At 43.1% G+C, this 26009-nt stretch overlaps 2 protein-coding genes across 4 annotated transcripts in view; one reads left to right on the top strand and one right to left on the bottom strand.

Moving 5' to 3' along the window:
- Window positions 1–1763, top strand: part of birc7 (baculoviral IAP repeat containing 7) — a 7800-nt gene extending 6037 nt beyond the window's left edge. For both annotated transcript variants that reach the window (XM_058050918.2, XM_058050923.2), the window contains one exon: window positions 1–1763. In XM_058050918.2, the coding sequence (XP_057906901.2) occupies window positions 1–209 (209 nt within the window). In that variant the 3' untranslated portion in view covers window positions 210–1763.
- nkain4 (sodium/potassium transporting ATPase interacting 4) lies at window positions 48–26009 on the bottom strand. Of its 2 annotated transcripts, XM_058050924.2 has the most exons (7): window positions 25756–26009; window positions 17373–17510; window positions 14446–14526; window positions 9502–9702; window positions 6851–6911; window positions 3289–3373; window positions 48–2220 (listed from the first exon to the last, which is right to left on the bottom strand). In XM_058050924.2, the coding sequence occupies exons 1-7, from the start codon at window positions 25807–25809 to the stop codon at window positions 2211–2213; spliced, it is 630 nt and encodes a 209-aa protein (XP_057906907.2). In that variant the 5' UTR covers window positions 25810–26009; the 3' UTR covers window positions 48–2210. The 2 variants fall into 2 exon arrangements, with proteins under 2 accessions (XP_057906907.2, XP_057906908.2); XM_058050925.2 differs by lacking the exon at window positions 3289–3373 and having other exon boundaries at window positions 49–2220.

The raw sequence follows: 26009 nt of genomic DNA, 5'->3' as shown, positions 1-26009 counted from the left end.
TTCCATCCGGGAGGGAGCCCAGCCCCGAGGAGCTTCTGAGGCAGCTGCAGGAGGAGAGGACCTGCAAGGTGTGCATGGACAAGCTGGTGTCCATCGTCTTCATCCCCTGCGGTCATCTGGTGGTGTGTGGCGACTGCGCTGCCAGCCTGCGCCATTGCCCCATCTGCAGAGCCATCATCAGGGGCAGCGTCCGTGCCTTCATGTCCTGAGAGGGCGGAGGGTGGGATTCCATCCACTTCCTGCATCAAAGACTTTGACTTTTTCTCTTTTGGTTTTCCTTTGAGGGTTGCAGGTTTTGGCAACATTTACTGAATATTACCTATGCTAAACAATATGGATTTTGACAGCAGATCAGTGAAATAATTGCTTTATTGAGCAGAGTTCTGGAAAAGGAATAAACACAGATCACATATTGGGAACACTGGGCACCAAATGGAACACTTTTTATACAAAGAAAAAGAAATATCAACATAGATGTGCCATCGTTTTCAGTGGAAAAGTTTCAAACTATTCCAGGGATGCTATTTTGAGACTTGGTAACATTTCTTTAATACTGAGTATAATTGTCAACTCGGTGTCGCTCCAAAACCACCTTTGGAGACATTAGGTTTGACCGGTCACATCCAATCCACTTCACCGTTTAGAATGATCAAATGTCATATTTTCAGACCACCTTGCAGTGAGAATATTACTGGAATCTGACCAGCTATTTAGATGTCAATACTAAAAATAGACCAGAGCGCTTTAGTGGCCAAGAGAAAAAAAAGATACTAAAAAGAGAATAGGAAAAAATAGCATTTCCTCTGCTATTGCATCTTATATTGAGATGCAATTTATTCAAAAAACACTGATAAAAAAAAAATTACAAAAAACCTATAATCCTTGCATATGGACACTATAAACACCAGAGGGCAGTAAGGCAACAGTGGATTTGTTCATTCATTCATTCATTTTCTACCGCTTATCCTCACGAGGGTCGCGGGTGTGCTGGAGCCTATCCCAGCTGACTTCAGGCGAGAGGCGGCATACACCCTGGACTGGTGGCCAGCCAATCCCAGGGCACATATAGACAAACAACCATTCACACTCACATTCATACCTATGGACAATTTGGAGTGGCCAATTAACCTAGCATGTTTTTGGAATGTGGAACCGGAGAACCCGGAGAAAACCCACGCATGCACGGGGAAAACATGCAAACTCCACACAGAGATGGCCGAGGGTGGGATTGAACCCCGGTCTCCTAACACAGTGGATTTGTCTCCCCCCTAAAATGACTTTTAGCGTATTTAACATGACCGATGAAAAGTGCTTTCCTTTGGGGAGGTATGACCCATGGGTCTCCATGTTGGTGTGACTTCAGTCAGATCTAAGTATGATATTTAACCGTTCAGTAGGCATTACAGCTACAAGGAAGGGGGGCATCAAGGGATCCTGGGCCCCCCACCACAACAACGACTAACATTTAATTTCCCTGTCAGTCTTGGAGCAGCAAGTTGCTGACAAAACAGGCTTAAGACCCCGGACGCCAAGTGTTGACCTGGCATTGGACAGTACTAAGGTAGAGCTAATTGCTAATTGAATATTAATATGAGGAGCTTGTATAACAATTCCATGCACAGCTTCCAGCACTATGCCAAACACGGAAACCCGACACTTCAGTGACGATGACTTGTGAAAATTTGTGAAAATCATCACAAACTTAAGACGACAGAAATAAAACTATGAAAACCTGCATGCCATAACTTGAGCGTTCTCATTTCCTTTCCTCGCTGCATTATTTACATCGGCTATTTCGGGTGCATGTCCTTGCAGACTGGCTTCCTTTTTCCTGCTCTGCTGCGTACGTACGCACCCAGACCCCTGCCTCAAGTAAACAGGCGGCGCACAATGGTTTGTTCATTCCCAGGCTTCGCTGTAATTCAGCCCAAATCAGCAATGACATCCAAAACCACTGCAGCACCAAGACCCAGACCGGGAACGTTGGGAAGACCATAGCAGCGCTGCACAGAATGCAATACAAATACTGACCAAAACATACAGTATATAGGAATAATGAAGAGGAAGACAGTTGAGCTGAGGTGTGTTTCCCATGCAGCCCACCAATGAGTGGCAGGTAAAGTACTGGAAAGGGTATGTCCCAGTGCAATGGAACCAACTGGTCAAAACAGCCGTTGAGAGCATCACTTCCTTCCTGGATGATCTCCTATTTACGTAGACCTGAAGAGAAAAGATGGAAAACATGTTTGTAGTTAACAGATGTTATGAATATATGCATATTTCCAATTGCTAAATATAGCCTCTATCCAACATGACGTCTATGCTCCTGTAAGACGGATCCCAAAATTGAAAGAATTACAAATAGTCTGTGTGAAAAGGGAAGGACTGAAGTTTGAATGTAATTAACGGCTTTCTTTATTTTAGTCTGAACTAAGCGGCCGTCTGCACGGACACCTTCGCCCAGACCAAAGCATGAGGGACGTAGCTGCCGCCAGGTGATGTGAGACCAGGACTTCCTTCTTCCTCCTTGGAGACGGAGCTGATTAAACTGTCAAGATGTTCATAAAATATGCATACACGCGTATGACAGGCTGGGTAGACTCTGCTAGACCAATTGATATCAAAGTAGCCCTGCACAAGTGAACTGATTCATCACGTTTTAGACCGGGGGGGTGGGGGGGGCAAGTATAGCACAAAGCTATTAGCAAAGACATGCCATATTCATCAGGGCACTTGAGACAGGATGTAGCATATTTTAGAGACAACTTACACTATTTAAGTTCAGTCATCATTCGGGGTTGCTGGAGCCTATCCCAGCTGACTTTGAGCGAGAGGCGGGGTACACCCTGGACTGGTGGCCAACCAGCCAATCACAGAGCACATATAGACAAACAACCATTCACACTCACATTCATACCTATGGACAATTTGGAGTGGCTAATTAACCTAGCATGTTTTTGGAATGTGGGAGGAAACCCACGCATGCACGGGGAGAACATGCAAACTCCACACAGAGACAGCCGAGGGTGGAATCGAACTCGGGTCTCCTAGCAGTGTGGCCTGCGTGCTAACCACTCTTCTACCATGCAGCCCACTATTTACGTAAGTTAAGGTAATTTATCCTAAATGTGGACCACAAAACAGATTGATTGAGTATGTGGTAATTATTTTTTTGTGTGGGGGGGGTCAATATGCATCCTTGCACTAAAGACAAGGATATTGAATATTCACGAGCCCCTGCCCATAGTCTCATTTAGAACACTTGGACACACACACACGTGTACTTACAGGGACACTGGCTTTAGGAGAAGATGTGATGGTTTCTCATTGACATGGTAGAGTGGGAATGGGTCAAATCCACCAATAAAATCAACTGAAAACAAAGGATGGAACATAAATATCTCATAATAAATCAAAAAGACAATTCAAGACATGGAAGACATGGAATGGTATGACAACAAAAGAGGAAACAGAACACGCCGGCCTTTTTAACTTTGTTTTTAGTGTATGAAAAACAGACTCCTGAAAACAATAAAAACATGTTCTTTAATCCGTGTGTGTGTGTGTATGTGTGTGTGTGTGTGTGTGTGTGTGTGTGTGTGTGTGTGTGTATGTGTGCGTGTGTATGTGTGCGTGTGTGTGTGTATGTGTGCGTGTGTATGTGTGCCCAAGGGAACAGGTGGAAGCTGCCAGCCTGTCAAAAACAACCTGCCAATTTCATGGCTGACACACCGAGATGACCTTCAGACACACGCCAAACACTCCAGTAGCTCGCTTTATTTCCTCACGTAAAAGGTCGGACCCGAGGTGAGGATCAGAGGAACAAGCGGGGGGGTGGGAGGGGGGGGGGGGATCACAAGACAGGGACAATTGCTGCTGATGGTGTAGCTGATGCTGAGAGATGTTTTCTAGATGAAGTAAAAACCTCTGTAATGATGTTGAGACACAAAGGAGGAGAAAGGGGGGGGTCACAATGTGGTTTGATTGACAGGAGAAAGCAGCTAGCATGTCCAGCAATTGCAAGCCCCTCCAAACCCGATATGGAAACGAGTGATACTGACAATAATGGGATTCAAGTGGCGGCTTCCGCTCTTTGGGATAAAATGGGCCGCTACATCCTTCCATCCATCAAAGCAAATACTGATGGCGGAAAAGACAAAGGACCGCCCTGGAAACTGGAAGACCAGATCAAGTACGTTGTGATAAGAGGACGCAGTGCCCAATACTGATTTAGGTTTTCAGGATGAGGGTTTGGAGCCGTGTGGGTTTACTAACCCTAACCCTAACCCACGCAGAGATGGCCGAGGGTGGAATTGAACCGTGGTCTGCTAGCTGTGAGGTCTGCGCGCTAACCACTCGACTGCCGTGCAGCCCGGAAGAAAAGACTTAAAAAATACATAACGTAGACTCACTTGTTAGCATTGGGTGAGTTCCTTGTTTTCAGGGTGGTGTACTTCCTGCGGTGGCTATTTTTACATCAATGGTGGTTGAATGACACCATATCAGGATGAGTGTAAATTAGTCTCCTGTTTTATTATTTCAAACATTGACGTCAAAACGGTAAAACTGTAACCGTAAAGGCCTTGAACCTGACAACAAGACATTGCCACACACATTTCATCCTCCCAACAAAACCCCTCGTTTCACAGTTCTGCTCTGAAGGATTTTTTTTTTTTGGGGGGACGTGACTCAGCACAAGGAAGCAATATAATTAGCAGACATGCTAAAGCGAGCTTATCCCAGCGCTAGGCGGCTAATTCTATGACCTACTTTACAAAGAGGATTTTCCCCACCACTCGCGTGCTGACGGTGTGTCTGAGAGCTACTGATAAGTCTGTGTTAAGATTCACAACGCAACACAAACACGGCATCAGACGCAGGCCCAGCTTAGCGCCAGACGACGACTAAAGCCTTCTTAGTCAATGATGCTTAATATCTGGCCGATATCGTCTCTTTGGTCTTTTGCATTTTGGGTATTAATGTGTGTGCAGAATACAAACCTCGGCACTAATTCATGTATCTCCTTGGGGAGCACACAGCATGACAGAACACTCGTGTCTGTCTTTTCTTATTTGCAAATGTCCCGTCTTGGTAAAAAAAAGGTCAAAGTTTCATCGATCAGACGTCACTTGTTGTCGGTGCAAACATGACTCGATTTGGTAATCCGAGTCCTCAGAATGTCTTGGAATATCACCGGTTGAGGATTCTCTAATGTCTGCTCCTGCATATTTAGCCCTCTCGACACCTCTACACATGCCCCCCCCCCCCTTCTGCTCCCCGTAAAAACTCACTTTCTTGTCATTTCTAAAGCAATGCCAAATGTTGTTGACTTCATTCATTCATTTTCTACCATGTATCCTCATGACGGTCACGGGGGTTGCTGGAGCCTATCCCAGCCAATCCCAGGGCACATATAGACAAACAACCATTCACACTCACATTCATACCTATGGACAATTTGGAGTGATTTTAATTTATTTTTGTCACGTACCAAAGTACCATAGAGCGTGTCAATATAGTGATATATATAGCACATCATGACTGGTTCAAGACTCTTCATCCTTGGATTTAGCAAACATCAACTGCTTGTATTGTTTCTTGAATTGGCTCATCGTTGTGGGTCTTACTCAACCCATTCAAAATAGTTTGAAATACATCTGACCCTTGACCTTTGCAACCACCAACACACATTACATATGTTCAGCTCAATTGCAGTCACTTTGTGGGGACTCAAACCATCCAATATCTCACATAGATGCACTAAGTACTACCTACACAAAGTTTGCATTACAAACTACAAAGGAAAAAAACAAGCTTTTAGCCCAACAGCTGAAATGTAAACATGGCTTTCGAGTATCTTTGGGTTTTGGTAAAGCGGAGTTTAACTTGAGGACGCCGTCCTCCAGGCTTGATTTGGGAGTCCACGTTGCTTAAATGATAGCGTTCAAAGCGTGGGCGGGATCAGTCGGGTAAAATGCAAACTACTCCACAGTCAGTGGATCTCTGGTATGTGACCGCAGAGTTTGAGCTCTCCGCCACTGGGCCCCACCAACACGCAAGACGACACCAAATTACAAGGGGCTGCTGGTGAGCATGCAATTAGCCGTGTTTAAAATCACATCAGACTTTTGGGTGTCTGTCAAAAGTGACTGATGTAATTGCAGCCAAAATCCATATTTACAATAATCTGTATTCTCCACCTAAGAGAGCCCATACAGTCACAGCTAATCCTCACAAAGCCATCCAGCCATGACAAGTATGCAACAAAAGTGTTGACTAAAACAGGAAAGCTATAATTCCGTGCCTAAGGACAAAGCTACAGTATTAGTCCTGGTGAGTTATGATTATTTTTTACTCCTATTGACGCTTTGATCAAATGTGTCCTGTTCTCTGATTGGCTAACACCGAGAAGGACCTCTGACCTGCTGCCCGTGAGGTCACAGCAGCTGGGTCGTTCATCACGAGGGGCCTTCTCTGGTTTCTCACGCTCTCCTTGCATGACGGGCGAAGGACGACAGTCACGGTTAATTTGTGTACTCGTCCAACAGCACGTTATGGACTTGCACACTCTCAGGTATGCAGGTATGACCTGACCCTCAAACAGAAACATGGAGCTGTACGGTGAACGGACAGGAGCACGGGTGGTATGTGGAACAACATATCCGGGGAGCTACATGAAAAAAAAAACACCCCACCCAGGGAATAGACAGCTGGAGCGACGAACAAAAGGCTCCCGGGAATGTGAGGAAGCCGGAGTACATTAGAGGAACAGAATCACCAGCAAGCACAACACAGAATGGCCAAAAGGAAACTCAAGCAATGTGTTATTCCTTCGGATCGGACTACTTACAGCTGTCCTCCTCCTCAGTGATGGCGCTGACCACGTAGCAGGCATACACAAAGCCCAGGAGCTAGAAACACATAAGCAGACAAGAGAAGTTAGACAACACAGAACTAAACAGTAGCCAGCCTTCCCTCGTCTCATTCGAGAACAACTGTGTAAGTTCAAACGTCTCCAATGCAAAGATGATCTGTATCTGTTCAACTATCGAAATCATCTGATCCGTATCCGTACTCCACCCATTTAACCAGAAATGTGTTTAAAGCTGAGACATAATTTTAAGTCTGAAACTGATTTGGATTGATCACAAGTGACTATAATATGTATTGTTTATTACTCAGCTATACGTGGTTGTGTGCAAGTGATCACTGAGATTTGATTCCCAGTAGGACCAAACTCCGAACCCAGGGACTGTATTTTTCTCAAAATCACCAGGTTCAGTATACCAGGCAGTTTTCTAACTAACCACCCGAAACCACCCAAGACAAGCAGACAAAAAGAGAACATGCAAACTCCACACAGAGACGGCCGAGTGGAGATGAGAACCCAACTTCGGTGACACAATGTTCCCTCATATCTCTGTTCCGTCTCCTCTGAGCATTGAGCAGCGATAAAGGCCGAATGATATGGTCAGAAGGAAAGCCTATGGAAGTGCAGAACTGGGCACAAAAGGTTCAATGTGGATGGGAAAACACTTAAAGCAATACCAGACCACCAGACCACCAGACCTTCATTCACTGTTGAAAGGGATGTAGTCCCGTTTTGGAATAATGAAGGTGAAAGGAAAGTTCAACCTGTGTGTGTGGCTATGCATACAGTCAGCTTCTGAGGTAGGAATTTAATAAAAAGGCTACATGGATCTGCAAAGGCTAATGAGGGTCACTTTTCCACTGAATAGACCAGCCCAGAAAGACATATTACATTTTCTCAGTGCATACCTATCATAAAAATCAGTCTACAAGGCATAAAAATATTAAAGGTTCTGTAACAAGACAATTAATTTCCATTTTAATTTCAATTGTTTGCAGCTACTGTCCTGTGGCTGGCGTAACAATATGAATGCATAATAACGTACCGCATTTCATGTAACGGTAACAGCGTTGTAACATGTGTAATAGTAATTATTGGTAATTAGATGACTAGTTTTGTGGATGATTTGCCAGTTTTTATAGCAGGACACGTATGTGTATGAGCAATCATATACATTTGGTCAGTCTACAAGTAAATGACCACACTGTTGATTATTCCTCAGCACCAGGAATAAAGCCTACAGTAAAAAAACACAATGGAGGTTGCCAAGCAAGGAAACAAAGGGAAGCGAGTGCAAATGTCTTGAAGGTTAATTACGCAGGACCCTCCTCAAAATGAGGCAGAGACGTCTCAGTAGACTATTACTGCTTTATGTGTGTGTGCATGATGAGATTGGGTCTGCAGAGACCATACCTGTTCTTTTAACCACCCCCCCCCCATCAACAAACACACATGTACACGCTCACATGGAGTTGTTAAGCGTCCGCTGTGCTGCTCATTTGCATCTTTCACATCCAATAAATGCATGACACAGCATGCTAATGTCCAAAAACACGTGTCTCAGAGACGAGAGATTTGCACATGTAGGAATGAAAGCCACAAAAGAAAACAAGAATTATTAAATAGAATTCAGATAAGCTCAGAGAAGGACTAAAAGAGGACTTCTGACAAGGAAAGACATGAAAAGAAAATGAATCAAACAGTTACAGCTGGGGTCCCCAAACTATGGTCTGCGGGTCGTACATTTTTGCCGGGCCTCCTGAACAATACCAGAGACACGTTGTGATTTTTTTCCAGTCTGGCCACGTGATCGAGACTGCCTGTTTCATGCTTACCGCATCTGCGAGGCAAGTGGACCTCGCATATGAAATATGAAACAGGCTTAATATAACCTTATACACGCAGAATTAGATTTCAAAATAGTTGCTGCACGGCGGCCATGCTAGGTTAATTGGCCACTCCAAATTGTCCATAGGTATGAATGTGAGTGTGAATGGTTGTTTGTCTATATGTGCCCTGGGATTGGCCGCCTCTCGTCCCTGTGACCCTCGTAAGGACAAGCTGTAGAAAATGAATGAATGAATGAAGCTCTCAAACTATTTCTATATGTTTGTTGATTGACACAACAAAAATAGTGTATTAACACACAAACTGGCGTTTCTGTATCTATTACTCAAGGATACATGGATACAGCACCAAGGGGGATCAGAGGATCAAACCTGCCATCTCCAAATTGAGAGACCGCTCTACCAGTGCCTCACTTCTGAATATCATTTTCTATCATCAGCATCTTTCTGGCACACAGGGACTCTGACTAGACAGTGATTACTGGCTAGCAGAATCATATTTTTCATCTAAATGACACAAAGCTCCATCCTTGGAGCCCCAACTAAATATTTCATGGCCTCTCAGGGCAACCTTGAAAATCTGTCTTACAAAGAAGGAGGCCTTGCGTTCTACCTTTTCCTTTTCATTCATCCTTTGAGATCCAGTCTGCTATCTGCTTGCCCTCACATCAATCACACATCCAAACAGAGAAGAGGACTTTGTGTTAAAGCATATTTCAGATGAATTACAGGACGTCAACGATATCTATGTATGACACGTCACGGGCTAGTGCTGATACTCACCGCAGCCAGGATCTGCATTCCACTGTGCATGACCTCAATGTACTGGTAGTCCATAAGGCAGCCCATGACAGTGATGTAGGAATGGCTCTCAGTGCTGTGGACCCCTTCAGTTTCTGGCATCTCTGTCCTCACACAGCCGGGCCCGTGTTCGCTCCACCATGAATGATGGGCCGAGATATTGAATGTCAGAAGGTCACTGTCCTGGGGGAAAAGGAAGGAAGGGAGAGATTGGTTTGTTCAGTGCAAAAACTGGATTGAAAAAAAAAACTATTATCTAAGCAGCCCTCAACAATTCTCAACAATTAAAGGTTATTTCTAAAAACCTAGTCTGTATGAACTTCAAGTAAGAACCGAACCATCCAAATGTCCAAATATTAGAATCTTAATTCTAGTAAAGAAAGTAGTAGAAAATTCTAGTAGAAAAAAAAACTAGTAGAAAAATTCTAAATTAATTCTAGAAAAAAAAACATTTGCCTGGGTGTTCATCTGAAAAGTCGATTCACCAAAAGGAACTCTGATGGGTTCAAGACGAACGGCCCAATAGAAACATCACCTTTCCCTTCATAATCCGTCAGCAACTTTGAACCCTTCGTTGGTGCATTTCATCGCTATTTGTCAGTTAATTCATCGAGATGCTTTCGGAATGATTCCCATTTCCCCCCCTGTAGTCCGCCATTACACTTTTCTGTGGTGTGTGTACAGTATGTTATACACAAACCAATACACAAGAGTGAAGTCAATAATCAAGTTCATTTTCACTAATTGTGTGATTAATTGATTTACTATCATCCCAGGCCTGGCGCCTAACAAGAAATCTTGTTACATTTGAATCCCCTACATTCCACAGCACATTCTTTTATTGCAAAAAAGAGCATATGGGGGACCAGAGTCACAATGGAGGTTTTCTTTTAGTATAAGTATATATTAGTATATAGTATTAGTATATATTAGTGGTAAAAAGACGAGAAGGTAGGTTGTTCAGTCAGTTTGTCTTGCACCGTGGGGGAGAAAAGAGGGGATCAATAGGAGGTGACAGAGTATGTGCCACATGAACCCCCCCGCCCTCGCTTGAAGGGCCCGGCTTGCTCGCTTGTCACCCCCTCCCCCAGAGACACAAAAGCAAACCAGTAGCCATTATGATGAGGTTCACCAACAGTAAATGAAAAAACAACCGAGACTATACAAGCTGCTTAAAGGATTTTTTTTATCATGTGGGAGGAAACCGGAGTACCCGGAAAAAAACATGCACACACGGGAAGTACATACAAACTCCACACAGAGATTTTGTGGAATCAAACACGGGTCTCCTGGCTATGCGGCCTATGTGCTCATCAGTAACATACAAATAAATAATTTCAACAAATCATACATTGTGATTTACTTTAGTATTGACAATATAAAAGCTTCAATGTATCATTTGGCATACCCCAGGGGTCAATACTGGGACCAAAACGGTTTAATCTATACATAAACAACATCTGTATGGACTTGAAATTGGGACTATCACAGAGGACTGAACTATGCTAAAAAGATGGATTGATAATAATAGACTATCCCTGAACTTAAGTAAAACTAAAATAATGCTATTTGCCAAGTGCAAAAAAGACATACAGTCACAAATACAAATTGATGGAGTGGACATTGAAAGAGTGAATGAAAATACATTTCTGGGGGTCATAATAGATGAAAAGATGGAAACCCAGACTTGATGTACTACCATCATCAAGTCTTGAACATTGAACAAATGTATGCTGATTGATGCAAAATAAATGAGGGGTAGCACCATGGAATAAGCGTGGCTTCTTCCTACTTTTTTTTTTCGACAATTGTGAATTGTGTAGTAATGTGCTCACTTTGATTGTGTGCATGATGAAGATTAATTAAACCATTCCAATTACTCACACACACGTACAGGGATTCACACACACTCCCCCAAATGTCCCGTCAAGGTTGTGTGAGGCAGGCCTGTCTGAATTAGTTGACACTTTCTGATGACAAAATGTGTCGGGCTTCTAAGAAGGCTGTGTGTCAAGTGTGTGTGTGCGTGTGTGTGTGTGTGTGTGCGCCTCCACACTCCATTAGGCAGCTCTCCTCCTGGCCACCATATGCAGGGCTGGAAGCCGAGGCTGGCTCCATCTGTTTGGTTAATGCCAGCCTCAGCCTCGAGCAGCTGGCCCCAACAAGCTTCATTATACATCATACACAAACACACACTCAGACGCGTAAAGCAGAGTCAAGTAATAGGAAAGGCACACTTCATGGGGCTAAGGTTTGTCACACAATGACAAAGTCACCAGAGCTTGAGAAGGTGTCTCTGAAAATTCAGAATCCCATCCATCCATTTTCTATGCCGCTTATCCTTAATAGGGCCGCAGGGGTATGCTGGAGCCTATCCCAACTGTCTTCGGGGGGTACACTGGACTGGTGGCCAGCCAATCACAGGGCACATATAGACAAACAACCATTCACACTCACGTTCATACAATTTGGAATCACCCATTAACCTAACATGGGGAGAACATTTGCGGAAAATGCAGCAGGGGGGCGGATATCTGGCAAAAAAGTTATGCACACAACTGAAATTAGCTGACTTACAAAAATGAATTGCATACGTAAATCAAGCTATGTAGCTATTTAGTACGTGAGATTATTTATCAATAAAAAATATCAACAGAGAGCGGTTGTTCTTTCAAACAAAGAAAACACATTAAAAAGAAAACACCTGATTTCACAGAATTTGCGATTACTGGTGTGATGAGTGAAGAAGCTTTGACTTTGAGTCACATTTTGGATTCGAGGTATGAGCCCAGTTTTTATTACAGTATATTAAGATTAAGATATGCCTTTATTCGTAATGCAGGAATTGTTTACTTTGGCAGCACTCGCCTCTCAAGTTCTGTGCCTCACACGTTTATGGTCTGCTTGGAGGCTGTAAAACAGTAAAACAGTACCTGAGGCTAAGCATCACATTTACTTAGACGTCGTAAATAATGTTCAGTGGTGATAAAACCCAAGCATGCACAATTATGTTTTTAGGGGTTAACAACTGTGGAGCGGCTTTGTGTGGTCACACCCAAAGTATCAAGAGGCACAAATTAAAATATGGAAGGATTACATACAGCATACATAAAACCAGATGGCCGTCTTTGCGTCGTAGAATTTATACTCAAGAAGGGAAAGCACAATGAAATGATAAAAGGGATTCACAAACTACATTGTCACTATAAAGCATTCCGACTATACGGTATCTCGGAAAAAAGATCTTAACAAAAGTCGCCAAAGGAATGCAACTAAAAAAAAGGCTGAGTAGCTGAGTCCTTCTTCTTTTGTTTCCCCCAAATGGGGTTTGGAGTTTTTCCTTGCCCAGATGGGGGTTCAGATCAGTCCTCGATTGTTGCCGGCTTGTAAAGCCCTTTGAGACTCCTTTGTGATTTAGGGCTTTATAAATAAACTCCACTTCTTCCTGCCTTGAACTTTCCCTTTTGAGCAAGCAAAAAGGGGCATTATTTTCCAAAATCTGGGGGTGTCCCTTCTTATAACCCTATCCCGATTCCCAAAAAAACAACAAAAGAAGTGAAACTATCCCTATACTTAACCCTCTTCCTGTGGTAAGCTACAGGCTAAACATGGCTTTCCTCAACTTCCCATCAAATAGTTGTAAGTGGCTAACGCAGTTTCAATGGCATGAAATGAAGCTGCAACAAAAGTCATCTATAGATTGTAACAATTATTGATGAGTTTATATGGTGCACGGTGGGTGAGGGGTTAGCGCGCACACCACACAGCTAGGAGACCCGAGTTCAATTCCACCCTGCGGAGTTTGCATGTTCTCCCCGTGCATGCGTGGGTTTTCACCGGGTACTCTGGTTTCCTCCCACATTCCAAAAACATGCTAGGTTAATTAGCCACTCCAAATTGTCCATAGGTATGAATGTGAGTGTGAATGGTTGTTTGTCTATATGTGCCCTGGGATTGGCTGGCCACCAGTCCAGGGTGTACCCCGCCTCTCGCCCGAAGACATGCAAACGCAGGCACTATCATCATCCTTTACATTTGTTTTTATTTTTAATTTTTTTACATTCCCGCGATGCCCCCGCCCCCATATGTAAGTGGTGTAGGCCCCCTCAGTTTGCTAATTTGTGGAAGTAAGCTGTCCTTGTAAGTTGCTAATAGCAGTTTTCCAGCATAGCAGTCCCGCAAAAAACATGAGCATATTTCTACTACCGATCTTGTACAAAACCTACATTACCACTCTTCGAGTTCATGCAGTCAAGGAACTCCAGCCAGTAGCTCCTAACCTAACCTAACCTAACCTAACCTAACCTAACCTAAGCTAACCTAAGCTAACCTAACCTAACCTAACCTAACCTAACCTAACCTAACCTAACCTAACCTAACCTAACCTAAGCTAACCTAACCTAACCTAACCTAACCTAACCTAACCTAAGCTAACCTAACCTAACCTAACCTAACCTAACCTAACCTAAGCTAACCTAACCTAACCTAACCTAACCTAACCTAACCTAACCTAACCTAACCTAACCTAACCTAACCTAACCTAACCTAACCTAACCTAACCTAACCTAACCTAACCTAACTAACTAAGTAGTTCACCAAACTCCTATACCAAGAAAATTAGAAAGTGGGTTTTGGCAGTAGTCCGGAAGTCCTCAGGAGCGCTTGGGTGTGTTTCCAATTACAGAGGACTGGGCGTGCCCACAGGGGGACCATGGGTGGAATACATTAAAACAGACGGTTTGGGAAATCCTAGGAAATACAGCTGGAATAGGTGCAGATTCTGGAAGATCTAGAAAGCTTTCTGTGTGGGTTATCGTGTGTAGCTTCTGTATAGGAGTCCACAACTCAATACGAAGGATCCAAAATAATAAGTACGTATATGAAATATGTGTAAGAGATAATGACATATGCATTTGTAAGCCTCACCTTGGATAGGCCGCCAACATCCAGGTAAAAGCAGATGATGAAGACATTCCAGGCCACCCACAGAGCTGCCCAAACTGTATACTGAAGGAAGAAATCATTCCATGAGTGTAAACGCGTCGTAAAAACTTGACACAGATTTAACTGACTCAAATTTCCATTGAAGAAAAAGAATACATAGCAGATGCCAACATGTGGTGCCGTCTGATGTTGATGATCGCAGTCATGAAAACTGATGATGACACCAGATGTCTTGGGTCGTCATCGGCAGGGCTCGTTTGTCTTACACACTGTAACTTAAAGGCTACAAAATCTCACCAGACAAAGGGAACGTGAGCTGAATGATCTGGTGCCCTGACCTTGAACTTCAGCTTCCATCTTATGTACCTTTGTAGCTTTGTTTTCATGGAGCTGAAGGTCATGAAGCTCATTTCAGACTGGTAAGGTGTGAATGTAAGAATGATGATGAATTTTAAGTTTGACCTAAGTTATGACGACAACTTTTTGTGTCTTTCAAATACAGTAGAAGTGTAGTGCAAATACAGATGTTGGGGAGTCAGGCTGGTTCAAGTTCCGTTCCTTCACAAGGACTGCAATTAAGACAAAAAAAACAAAACAGTCCTACAAGTGCAGTCATGTTTTATGTGTTATACTCGGGTTTAACTCTAGACCGCCGTACTCAACATTGCTCTTGGTGCCAGTAAGTTCAATAAGCATTTCCGTGCCCTCGAGGAACAAGAGGATGAAACAACATCACTCCTACATAAAGTTGTTGACAGCCTTAGTGGCACGGAGCTGAGTTCACTGTGAAAGAGGGTCATTGGGTTGCAAAATCCTCTGACTCACGCTGAGTGGATCGGTGTGTCTACAATGTGTCACAGGAAATGTGGAGATAAAGTGCACTTAGGTGAGAACATGGGCGACATGTTGAATCATGACTCAATTGACACTTCCTCTTCTTCTTAGCCTACAATTCCCTTTGTCATATTTGCTGATGTAACGTTTCTAGTCATCACCCTAACGGTCACAAACCACAGATCCTTAACTTCCATCCGATCATCGATCCAGGAACATTTTTTTGACATTGATTGAGTTCTTCTTTCTCTTTGAGCTTTTCCCTTCAAGGGTCACCACAGCAAATCAATCCCCTCCATGCAACCAAGTCTTCTGCATATGTCCTCTCTCACACCAACTACCCTCATGTCCTCCTTCACTACATCCATAAAACTCCTCCTTGGTCTTCCTCTACGCCTCCTACCTGGCAGCTCTAAATACGGCATCCTTCTACCAATGTACTCCTTCCTGATCCTATCCATCCTGGTCACTCCCAATGAGAACCTCAGCATCGTCATCTCTGTTACCTCCAGTTCTGCTTCCTGTCTTTTCCTCAGTGGTACTGTCTCCAGACCAAACAACATGGCTGCTCTCACCACAGTTTTGTATGTTTCCTTTCATTTTAGCTGAAACTCTTCTATCACATGAAACTCTTCAGTTACAGTTCTATAAGAAAGAGAGACAAGTACAAAGTTCTACAATTATCAGACATTCTACTGTACATTTCTATATTTATAATATTTATATTTATACTTTTTTTCTTTTATTTTGCCAATCATCTACCAAATCCAACTTTCAACCAATCTCCTGCATCCGTGCTCTTGTTTGTGTAGAAAAAGCTATTGACATATCAAAATAAACATTCTCTGCTTATTTACTCCCTGATGCTGGAACTCCTGTGTCATCCAGTTTTTCTCAACCGTCACCATCTGTGCTCCCACTAATGCTACTTTTCACGCCTCAAATGGGCAACACGGTATCGCATGTAAAAACACTGAATTGTGTAAGAAGCACATTACTGGAAATGAACCTTTATACGGGCATTTCTCCAGAAGAGAAACAACAGGCATTGCGTCATTATTACCAGTGATGTGTTGTCATGAGGAACAGTTTATACATATTCCACCATTGAATTGTATTCTAAATTGATTTTCTGTATAATTAAATTTGTTTGTAACATTTTTTTGGACAGGAATTTGCCCATTTCCTGATCAAATGAGGCTGCCTTCTGTCACAGTGGCACCTTCCATTTTGTGTTGCTCAGTTTCTGTTTGTCAGTCAGCATGTAACCAATAACATAAAGTGGCAGAAACATTTATTATACACCATGACATTCTACAGGGCATGCAATGTCTTTAATAAGTGTGACATCATTATGCTTGTTAACAGGACAATAAAATATATAGAATACATAGAAATGTAGGTATGCGGGAGATGGAAGGTGCTTGTCACTGCCGGTCTTCCACAAAAGAAAAACTAAGCAGCAGCACTAACTAACTAGTAACGCTAACTAGCAAGTCAAATGCATTCAAGAGCTCAATCGGGGATTATTACAGTGACGATTTTTGGTTTTCCCAAGAGTGACCTTCACTGTCCAATGTTATGATGAGCCCCCCCTCATACCCGCCCTTAATTAGCCCTAATTTCCAGTGGATTACAGTGATGTAAGGGTGTTGCGCTAGAGAGAGGGCAAGCAGCTTTGAAGTCGACAAAGAAAATGACAAAGACGATTGACATGAAGCGGTTGCTGACTGATGCAAGATTACGCAATGTCGTTTAGGATTATACACACTAAAGTATTGGGACAGCTGGCCATGACAGCTCCAGCAGTCACGGCTGGTGAGGTACTAATAATTAGCGACTCATTTCATTATTGCCTCAATTTTATAAAATGATTGAGACATTTTTTTGCTTGAAATCATTTTTGACAAAATTTGATCTTAACTGTCCTGTCCTGTTTTTGTCCTGCATTTGAATAAGAAATGTGCAAATTCTGCATTTTTTACTTCCTAAATGTTAAAAGAGCCTTTTGTTCATATAATATAGTCAGTTGAATCACCGTCACATGACATGAATTACATAGAGTATGTACTCACCACCACAATGTAGCGCGGTCGGTACTGAATGGTGCCAAAGAGGCCCAGGATGACAATGATGATGTGGAAGAAGTTGGCTAGGATGGGGGCCCATTGGTACCCCAGGAAGTCAAAGACCTGTCGTTCTAGTGCCAACACCTAAAGAACAAGACGGGAAAGACACAGATGTTTAGAACAGAGCCATCCAAATGGTTATCAGAGGTTTTCCCAAAACTGGCCCACAACATGAGCTCTTTTTAGGATTTTTACATAACGACAATCATTTTTATTCATTAAAAATTCAGTCTGCTTCACTTTTCGCCAATTTACTTGCAGGGAGACATAAACAAGCAATTTGAGCCCTCAAGACAAATGAGTCACTATTTATCAACTCATTTGGCATTTGGGGATGCTATCCAGGGAATGAGCACAAACCATTTAATCGGGATTCCATATTCTGTATTCCTTAGTGCAAGACCTTATGCAAGTCACAGTCTGTTTCACTGTGATGTCTTGTCATTTTCAGCCAAGCTCCTGCAGATTACAGACGTCCATTTCAACTCACAACATCCAAACATACAATGCAGCTTGCGTCTCTTAACGAAATAAAAGAGAAATGTTACAAGGCAGCCAATGAGACGTGACAGTCAAATTTAAAGGGGACCAATTATGATGATTTTTCGACCTCATGTATTGAGATCTTGACTCCTATAGAGCAGCTGCACACAATAATTTTCCACAAAGTGCATCAGAGCGGGGAAGGGGGGTAGGCGTACCCATAGTCCGGCTAGCTGTGACATCACCAGTGTTAGAAATGATCATTCCAAAATTCTTTCAGGCCTCACTTCCACATACGCAAAACCTCATTATCTGAAACTAGGGTATCGTTTAACACGACAATACAACATTCTAACTACAATTTTATGTCAGAAAGGTGGAAAAAGCATAATGGGTCCCCTTTAAGGCATAATTAAAAGTGAACAGTCCCTTGCAAAGAGAACAAGGGCAGCATCTCCATTGACACAGTGGGAAGTGACAGCGGGTGAAATCAGTGACCTCCAATGAGATTGAGAACCACGGAGCTGCTCACTCAAAGATAACATGCTCCACTCTTGTGACAGGAGCAAAATTGGAAGATGACAATTGAAAAAAAAAAGCGGAACTGAAATAAACAGGTGACACAAGTTGACATAAAATGACAAAGCTCTATTTTTGTCCACTTCCTGGATGAAGGAGATGCAAAAAGAACTCTTTGTGTGGGCGTATGTAGGTCAGCAAAGAGGGGGGCTCATCCAGAATGCAGCAGGACAAAGCTTCTCAACTGGGATCTTCAAATTTAACATACAAGTTTAATTTAGGTGAAAATAATTCATCATCTTTATTCATCAGTGTGGGAAAATGGATACAAAAGCATAACGCATATTGTTGACACCGCAAAAACAGGACTTTGACTGTGCTAGCCGAAGTCTGGTTATCTAATCTCTGCTGCCCAACAGTCTGTGTGCAAATATGCAGTCTGTCTATGGTGGTTTGTAGTTCCTTGTTCATCTATTTCAATAAATGCATTATTGCGATTTGACTTCATACATACAGAAATGTTGAAACAATATAATAATAATAATAATTATTATTATTATTATTATATATAATATATACATATATAATATATTATATAATTATATAATAATTATAATTATTATATTATACATTTTCCATCCAAAGGAATTGATTTTAGTGAAAGCAATGATCAAATCCTAACATGGAAAATTGTTAACCCAAGTCTGTTAATTAAGGCCCATTGTAGCAGATAACGTTCACTTCTCATCTATGATTGTGTTGACCTGCTATATGATATATTTAACTGGAATGGCTGATCCCAACAAGCGGTGTATTTATAGGACAAATACCACGTGTGGGTAACAATCTTCCACATGCACACCCTAAATGGATCAAGAAAGCTGGTCAGCCTCCAGGGAGTCATTTGTGCACGGAGGCCATCAGTGCGAGGCTTTTACGGTCCGCTACGTACCGTATACCTGTATAGGTTGCTGGTTCACTACTCCCGGGAGAGTTCGTGATCGAATTCCACCCCACTCTCCAGTAATCTGCTTCGTCTGAGATGGCGGCTAATTCAGCCATATGGGCGGGAGTGATGGCGTGTGAAATCTTTCTCCGCTTGTTGTCATCATCTTGATGGACTGTTGAGTTAGTGGTAAATGGGGAAGGCTCACATGAGCATCTGAGAGCACCTTTCTCATGCCACTAGACTTCTAATAATAATGTACTGTATGGTACGCTGGAAGATTTTCACAGCTTGTAAATGATACATACAGTGGTATGAAAAAGTTTGGGCACCCCTGATCATTTTCAACATTTTCCCTTATAAATCTAAACGCAAATAGATATTCACACAGATGGGCTACTATACTGTATTTTTACCCCATTTCTTTCATGTTTGCTCCCAGATGCTGATTCTATATGGTACTGCATAAAGGTAACATTTGATGACCTTACTGAGTGCTAATCTGCATATTTGTGATTCACAAATACACATTCTGTATCTGTATTCATTTTGTGCCTGAAATTTGATTCTTGTTCTTGTTCTTGGAATAGTTTTGCACAATACATAATAAATAAGGGGCTGCACGGTGGTCTAGTGGTTAGCGCGCAGATCTCACAGCTAGGACACCCTCGGCCATCTCTGTGTGGAGTTTGCATGTTCTCCCCGTGTATGCGTGGGTTGTCTCCAGGTACTCCGGTTTCCTCCCACATTCCAAAAACATGCTCCAAATTGTCCATAGGTATGAATGTGAGTGTGAATGGTTGTTTGTCTATATGTGCCCTGGGATTGGCTGGCCACCAGTCCAGGGTGTACCCCACCTCTCGCCCGAAGACAGCTGGGATAGGCTCCAGCACCCCCACCACTCTCGTCAGGATAAGCGGTAGAAAATGAATGAATAAGATAAATGAGATCCCTGTCATGTACCTATGGTCTAATGATGTATTGATGACTAGCTGAAAATGAGATTAAAGGGGACCTTTAAGCTTGTATGGAGTTGTGGACTCCTATAGAGCAGCTGCACACAATAACCCACACAGAAAGCTTTCTCGATCTTCCAGAATCTGCACCTATTCCATCTGAATTTACATTCGGCTTTAATTTATTCCACCCATGGCCCACCTCGGGGCACGCCCACTGCGCTGTGATTGGTCCAACTCAGATTGTACAGATTGTATCCAGGCACACCCATATAAGGACTTCTCACTGTGTTCACAGACATTCCAAACTTCTTTCAGGGCTCACTTCCAAATGCGCAAACCTCATTATGTGAAACTTTGGCATCATTTAACATGAGAATAAAACTTTAACTACAGAAAATTGGAAAAACATAATAGGTCCCCTTTAATTGGTCCTGAATGTGAGGGCGAACGAACCCCCATGCCTAAATTTTCCTCTAGCTTGCTATTTGTATCCGCCCACAATCTCTGGGGGATCTGGCTCTGATAAATCACTCTCTAATCAATAATTCAAACGTATTCAAACCTGGGATCCCAGGGGGAGGAAGGGGGTGTTTTCAGAGATGTTGGGGCTTGAACATAAACATTCATTACACATTCAAGCAGTGCCTCACATCACGCAGTACAGATATGCACACCCCAGTTGCATTAGACAAGTGAAATGGTGTCACATGAGGGTGGGGGTTGGGGGGGTTGTTATGCAGTCACCTTGGCCCGCGACCTTACACACACACACACACACCTCACACATTGCAGGCTTGTTTAATCAACATTGTTCAATGGTGCTGGTGTCGTAATGGCGGGGCTTGTCTATTGTTTATGAGGCCATTCAGGCTTCACAATTAAAAAGGTCTGGGTCAAGACCGCACCGAGCCTACCAGAGGTAGGCCTAACGGTGGTGTATTTAGTCATTTGGGGACCCAAGGCAAACCCAGTCATTGGGAAATCTGTCACCTTAAGCTGCTAGTTACATAACCATAGCCATAGCTAGTTACATATACCTATATATACATTCCACCCCAAAAACAACACGGAAACGCCAATGCTGTGAATTGTCCATCAACAATTAAATGGCCCAATCCTCGGATTGACTATCTGTGAGTAATTCATTGTAATTAATACTTTTGTCCAACCTGTTATTGAATAGCTCCTCCATAATTTTAGAAAATTGCGGTAATAAGGAAACTGGTTGGTATTTTCTAAATTGAGGTTTTTCTTCATCCATCCATCCATCTTCCTCCACTTATCCGGGTCATGGGGGCAGCAGTCTCAGTAGGGAAGCCCAAACTTCCCGGTCCCCAACCACCTACTCCAGTTCCACCAGGAGGACACCAAGGCGTTCCCAGGCCAAGTGTGAAATATAATCCCTCCAGGGTGTCTTACGTCTCTTCTCCTGGCTGGGCATGCACAGAACAATTCATTGATCCGGACTAGATGCCCAAGCCACCTCAGAAGCATCGTGAAAGCCAAGGAAATACGGTTCATAAGAACTTTTAAAGAAGTGCTTCACCCATTTCAAAACATAGAAAGTTTAGCTACTTGGACTGGACAGAGGCACCAAGTCCATCATCCTGGTTATCCTGAGAGAATAGGATGTTTTGTCATGATGCGATTGGACTTCATCTTAATTCTAGCAGCCTAATGCACTGACATCAACGGGCTATCAGCAGGCTGGGCAATATACGTACGTATGAGCATGGCTGCCAGCACACATGCATACGAGCAGACAAGAGCGGAGGGACAAAATGTTGACAGACATCCAAAAGGACTCATGAATATTCAACGGGAATTATGAACATCCGATTGAGCAAGCTAGTTAGCAGTAGAAGCACGTTGTGGAGAGGCGAGAGCAACGCAGCCTAAATCCCTTGTAATGTGTGGGAGATGACAACACGCCAGAGGATAACGTCTAGCTTTGTAGAGACAATGCTATTCGCTATTTTTCGCTCTCTAAAAAACTTTCCTAGAAGCACTTAAGTTGAACCCTCTCTGAGGCTTCACTACAAGGTTTATTCTGCTACTGTATGTCAACAAAAATGCGAGGAAAAGTGCGCACTGTGATAAAGCACAACGCACACACATACACCGTGCTTGTGGGTAGTCTGACTGGGACAGCGTCTAAGGCTGCTTACCATCATGGACACTTTCTTGACGACAGATCTAAAATAAAACTCCTTCCAGCTTTATTTCGCATTTCCCTCATCTTGTCGACTCAAGAAGCTGCATTTCCTTTCCTTCCACAAAGAAGTAGTTTTATTCAAGTCCATAAGCCACTAATTGAAGTATAGATGGCAGCTGTTTTTTTTCTGAACTATTGGGTGAGTGGGTCCTCACACAGAGAACCACTTGTGCCTGATGGTGGCGTCGTTAGGAATTTAAACAAAATCTGGCTTTGCTAGCAAGTAAACAGAGGAGCAGAGCTTGGGAGAGGGCAGACAGGCTTACAGACACGCCCATATACGGAAGTCCGCCCCTCTGTGACATCACAAAAGGGCAGTTTTACCACGCCTTTTGAAACCGAGCATTTTGAGCCATCCCAAACTTCTTTGAGGAGTCACTTCCAAATGCCCAAACCGAATTATCTGAAACTTTGGAATTGTTTAACACGAGAATACAACATTCAAAGTACATTTATAGGTCAGAAAAGTGGAAAAAGGAATAGGTTCCCTTTAAGAAGTGGGAGTGAGACAAAATATATTTGGAACTTGCAATTAAAAAGACTACAAAATAATAATAAACTGAAATAGGTTGTTTTTCCCCCGATCAAAAGTTTTTGGCTCTAAAAGTCAAAATCTGCTCAAAATTGTACTTTACTTACAAATCCCTATCAAATCATCACCAAGTGTGCTCTTTGTCAGTAAACACAGGCGTGCTTGAATAGAACACTAACAGAAATACTAATAGTTGATGCTAATTTGGTAAACTATTCTACATCAGCTGTGCATTCTGTGCATTTTCTGTGCATTCTAGCTCAAGAAAATTGAGCTAGCTAACAACGGACGTCTTGGGATGTACCTACTTTGATGCTAAATGCGTCACAAAAAATTCCAACAGTGTTCCATTTTCATAACTGAAAGGTGGTGGGGTTCGGCAGCTGTCCAGAAGTCCTCGGGAGTGCTTGGGGGTGTGACCAATCACAGCGGAATGGGCTCGGTGGGAGGTGTACACGGAAAATGGCCGGGGGTGGAATAAATTACACAAACAGGATGACTGTCTCCTAAGTACTCATCCTATTCCGTGTGGAAGTGGTAAATTTTTCTTACTTTGTCCTTCTTCCCTTCACTGTTTCAAACCCTTTCTTAAAGGGATAGTACTTTTTATTTTTTTACATCAAGTTGTATGACATCCCCATCGGCAGTGTAGTACATCAACAGTGACTAAACCTCGCAGTTGGCCCAATTGGTTGCACTTAGTTGGGCCATTTAAATAAAGAGTTTGGCTTCCTGAAACAACATGCATTCAAAAGAGTAATACAGTTGCATCACAAAAATGTCACCTTGAAAAAAAATCAGACCTCACAAATTGCCGACCGTTGTATTGGACTCATCCAACATCATCACCACTGGCTGACATTCACAATGAATCTTGACCAGGTCCGTAACGTGTCCAATGGAAATGTTTCCATGACAGGTCATCTCCAGGTCAGCAACCGAGCCACTGAGACATAACAAGCTCCTCTGAATCCAAACAGGTCATTAAGAAAAGCCAGCCTCCTGCCGGCACTCACGGCTCTTTTGGGTTGATTGGGGTTCTGACAACCAGCCAGCTCTGCTGTCTGAAATAGTTAGGCTGCGGAATGAAGAGGGAAGCGAGGCATTTCGATCAATACAGCCTCATTATCAACTGCTTTCCATCCTGGAGAGAGAAAATCCCTGTGCTTGGCCCGCTGAATAAGAAGGCCAACTGCAATTCGGTGAGATGATTGCCGAGATGCCGAAAGAGGTTTGATCCCAATTCTCAGCCTGGATAATTAACACACGCCGTGCTTCACAGGGACTATTTTTACATCTGAAGAGCAAGACTGTGCTGCTTTGTAAAGTGCTTTGAGTCTGTAGTCGTTATACATTTCATTGCAGGTGGGGCAGCCATTCCAGGTGACCCTCCAGGTAACCCCACACTCCCATATTGTGTTCATGTGTGCCTCTACAGACAGGAAGAGTCAGGTCGTCCAGAAACGGTGGCAGGACAAATTAAGCTGTTTCCTGGAGTCTTCAGGGACTTTTTAGGCAGCTCGCTGACAGCTTTATAAACCTCTTAACAAATAGTCCTTCTCTCTAATGAGGTCTGAGGTCTGAGTGGAGGCTACAAGGGGGGACAGGTCTATCCCTAAAGGTGGGTCCATACTTTCTGTGTGTGAGTTTGTCTTGAGACCCGTTGTGAGTCTCCAGTGATCTACTCTTTACAGACCACAACAGACCCTTCAACAGAACTGTTTAGGTTTACTCTAACACTGAGTCTTAACGTGGATCTTCTTATGAGTTTCTGCATGACACAGAGGAAGAAGGTCTTGGTGGAGGAAAAACAACAAAGTCATGACAATCACGACAACCATCATCCGTGGGTTTTAATTCTGTACTTGCTATTAAAACAGAATATTTAACCATCAATTAAAGTGACTGCGGGATGCACGGTGGTTGAGTGGTTAGCGTGCAGACCTCAAAGCTAGGAGAACTGGGTTCAATTCCCCCCTCGGCCATCTCTGTGTGGAGTTTGCATGTTCTCCCCGTGCATGCGTGGGTTTTCTCCGGGTACTCCGGTTTCCTCCCACATTCCAAAAACATGCTAGGTTAATTGGCCACTCCAAATTGTCCATAGGTATGAATGTGAGTGTGAATGGTTGTTTGTCTATATGTGCCCTGGGATTGGCTGGCCACCAGTCCGGGGTGTACCCCGCCTCTCGCCCGAAAACAGCTGGGATAGGCTCCAGCTTCGTAGAAAATGAATGAATGAATAAAAGTGACAGCAGAGTCAGCGGGATGAATAGTGTGCACCGGTTAAACGGCATGGACTACCTGATCCAAGGCTGTCTGCGGAACACCATTACCCAAAGATGGAGCTGGTTGAACCATTTCCCATTTATCGATTTACAATCTTAGATAGTGATACGCAATTTGATATCAAATGTAAGCAAATGCAATTATTTATTTTCATCTCCCAGATTCAAAGATTTCCCCAGGAAATATACCTCATAACACCAAACGACTTGATTAAAAACAGAAAACTACTGACAATAATTACCATTCTCAATAACATGGACATAAACTTAACTTTTATGTACCACGACCCCATTCAAGAAATTGTTTAAAGTCATATTTTCTAAAGAAAAGTGGACATAAATTTTAAATGTAACCTAAATGATGTAAAAGAAGAAATAAATCCAACTTACCAGCTGTAAGGTGCAAATAAAAATAAGCGTGCACCGCCCGCTGCAGCAGCCCATTGTGCTCCGGGTGACAAACTCTCAGTCGGGGGAGAAGTGCTCTGGCAACCCGGACAGAGGAGCCACAATATGCCGGCCACGCTCAGTCTTGATCCGGCATCCGGACTGCCATGTCTTGTTCTTCGACTACAGACCGCCACAGTGTCGCGGTGAGCGGTGGCTGGTTTGTTAGCTCCTATCAGCTCCGGCCGGCCCGGTCC

Source organism: Doryrhamphus excisus, linkage group LG15 (genome assembly GCF_037039965.1).
Source record: "Doryrhamphus excisus strain RoL-2023G ecotype Guam linkage group LG15, RoL_Dexc_Guam_v1.1, whole genome shotgun sequence".
Taxonomy (NCBI): domain Eukaryota; kingdom Metazoa; phylum Chordata; class Actinopteri; order Syngnathiformes; family Syngnathidae; genus Doryrhamphus; species Doryrhamphus excisus.
The sequence above is the reverse complement of the archived record's forward strand: the minus strand, read 5'-3'. Positions and strand labels throughout refer to the sequence as shown.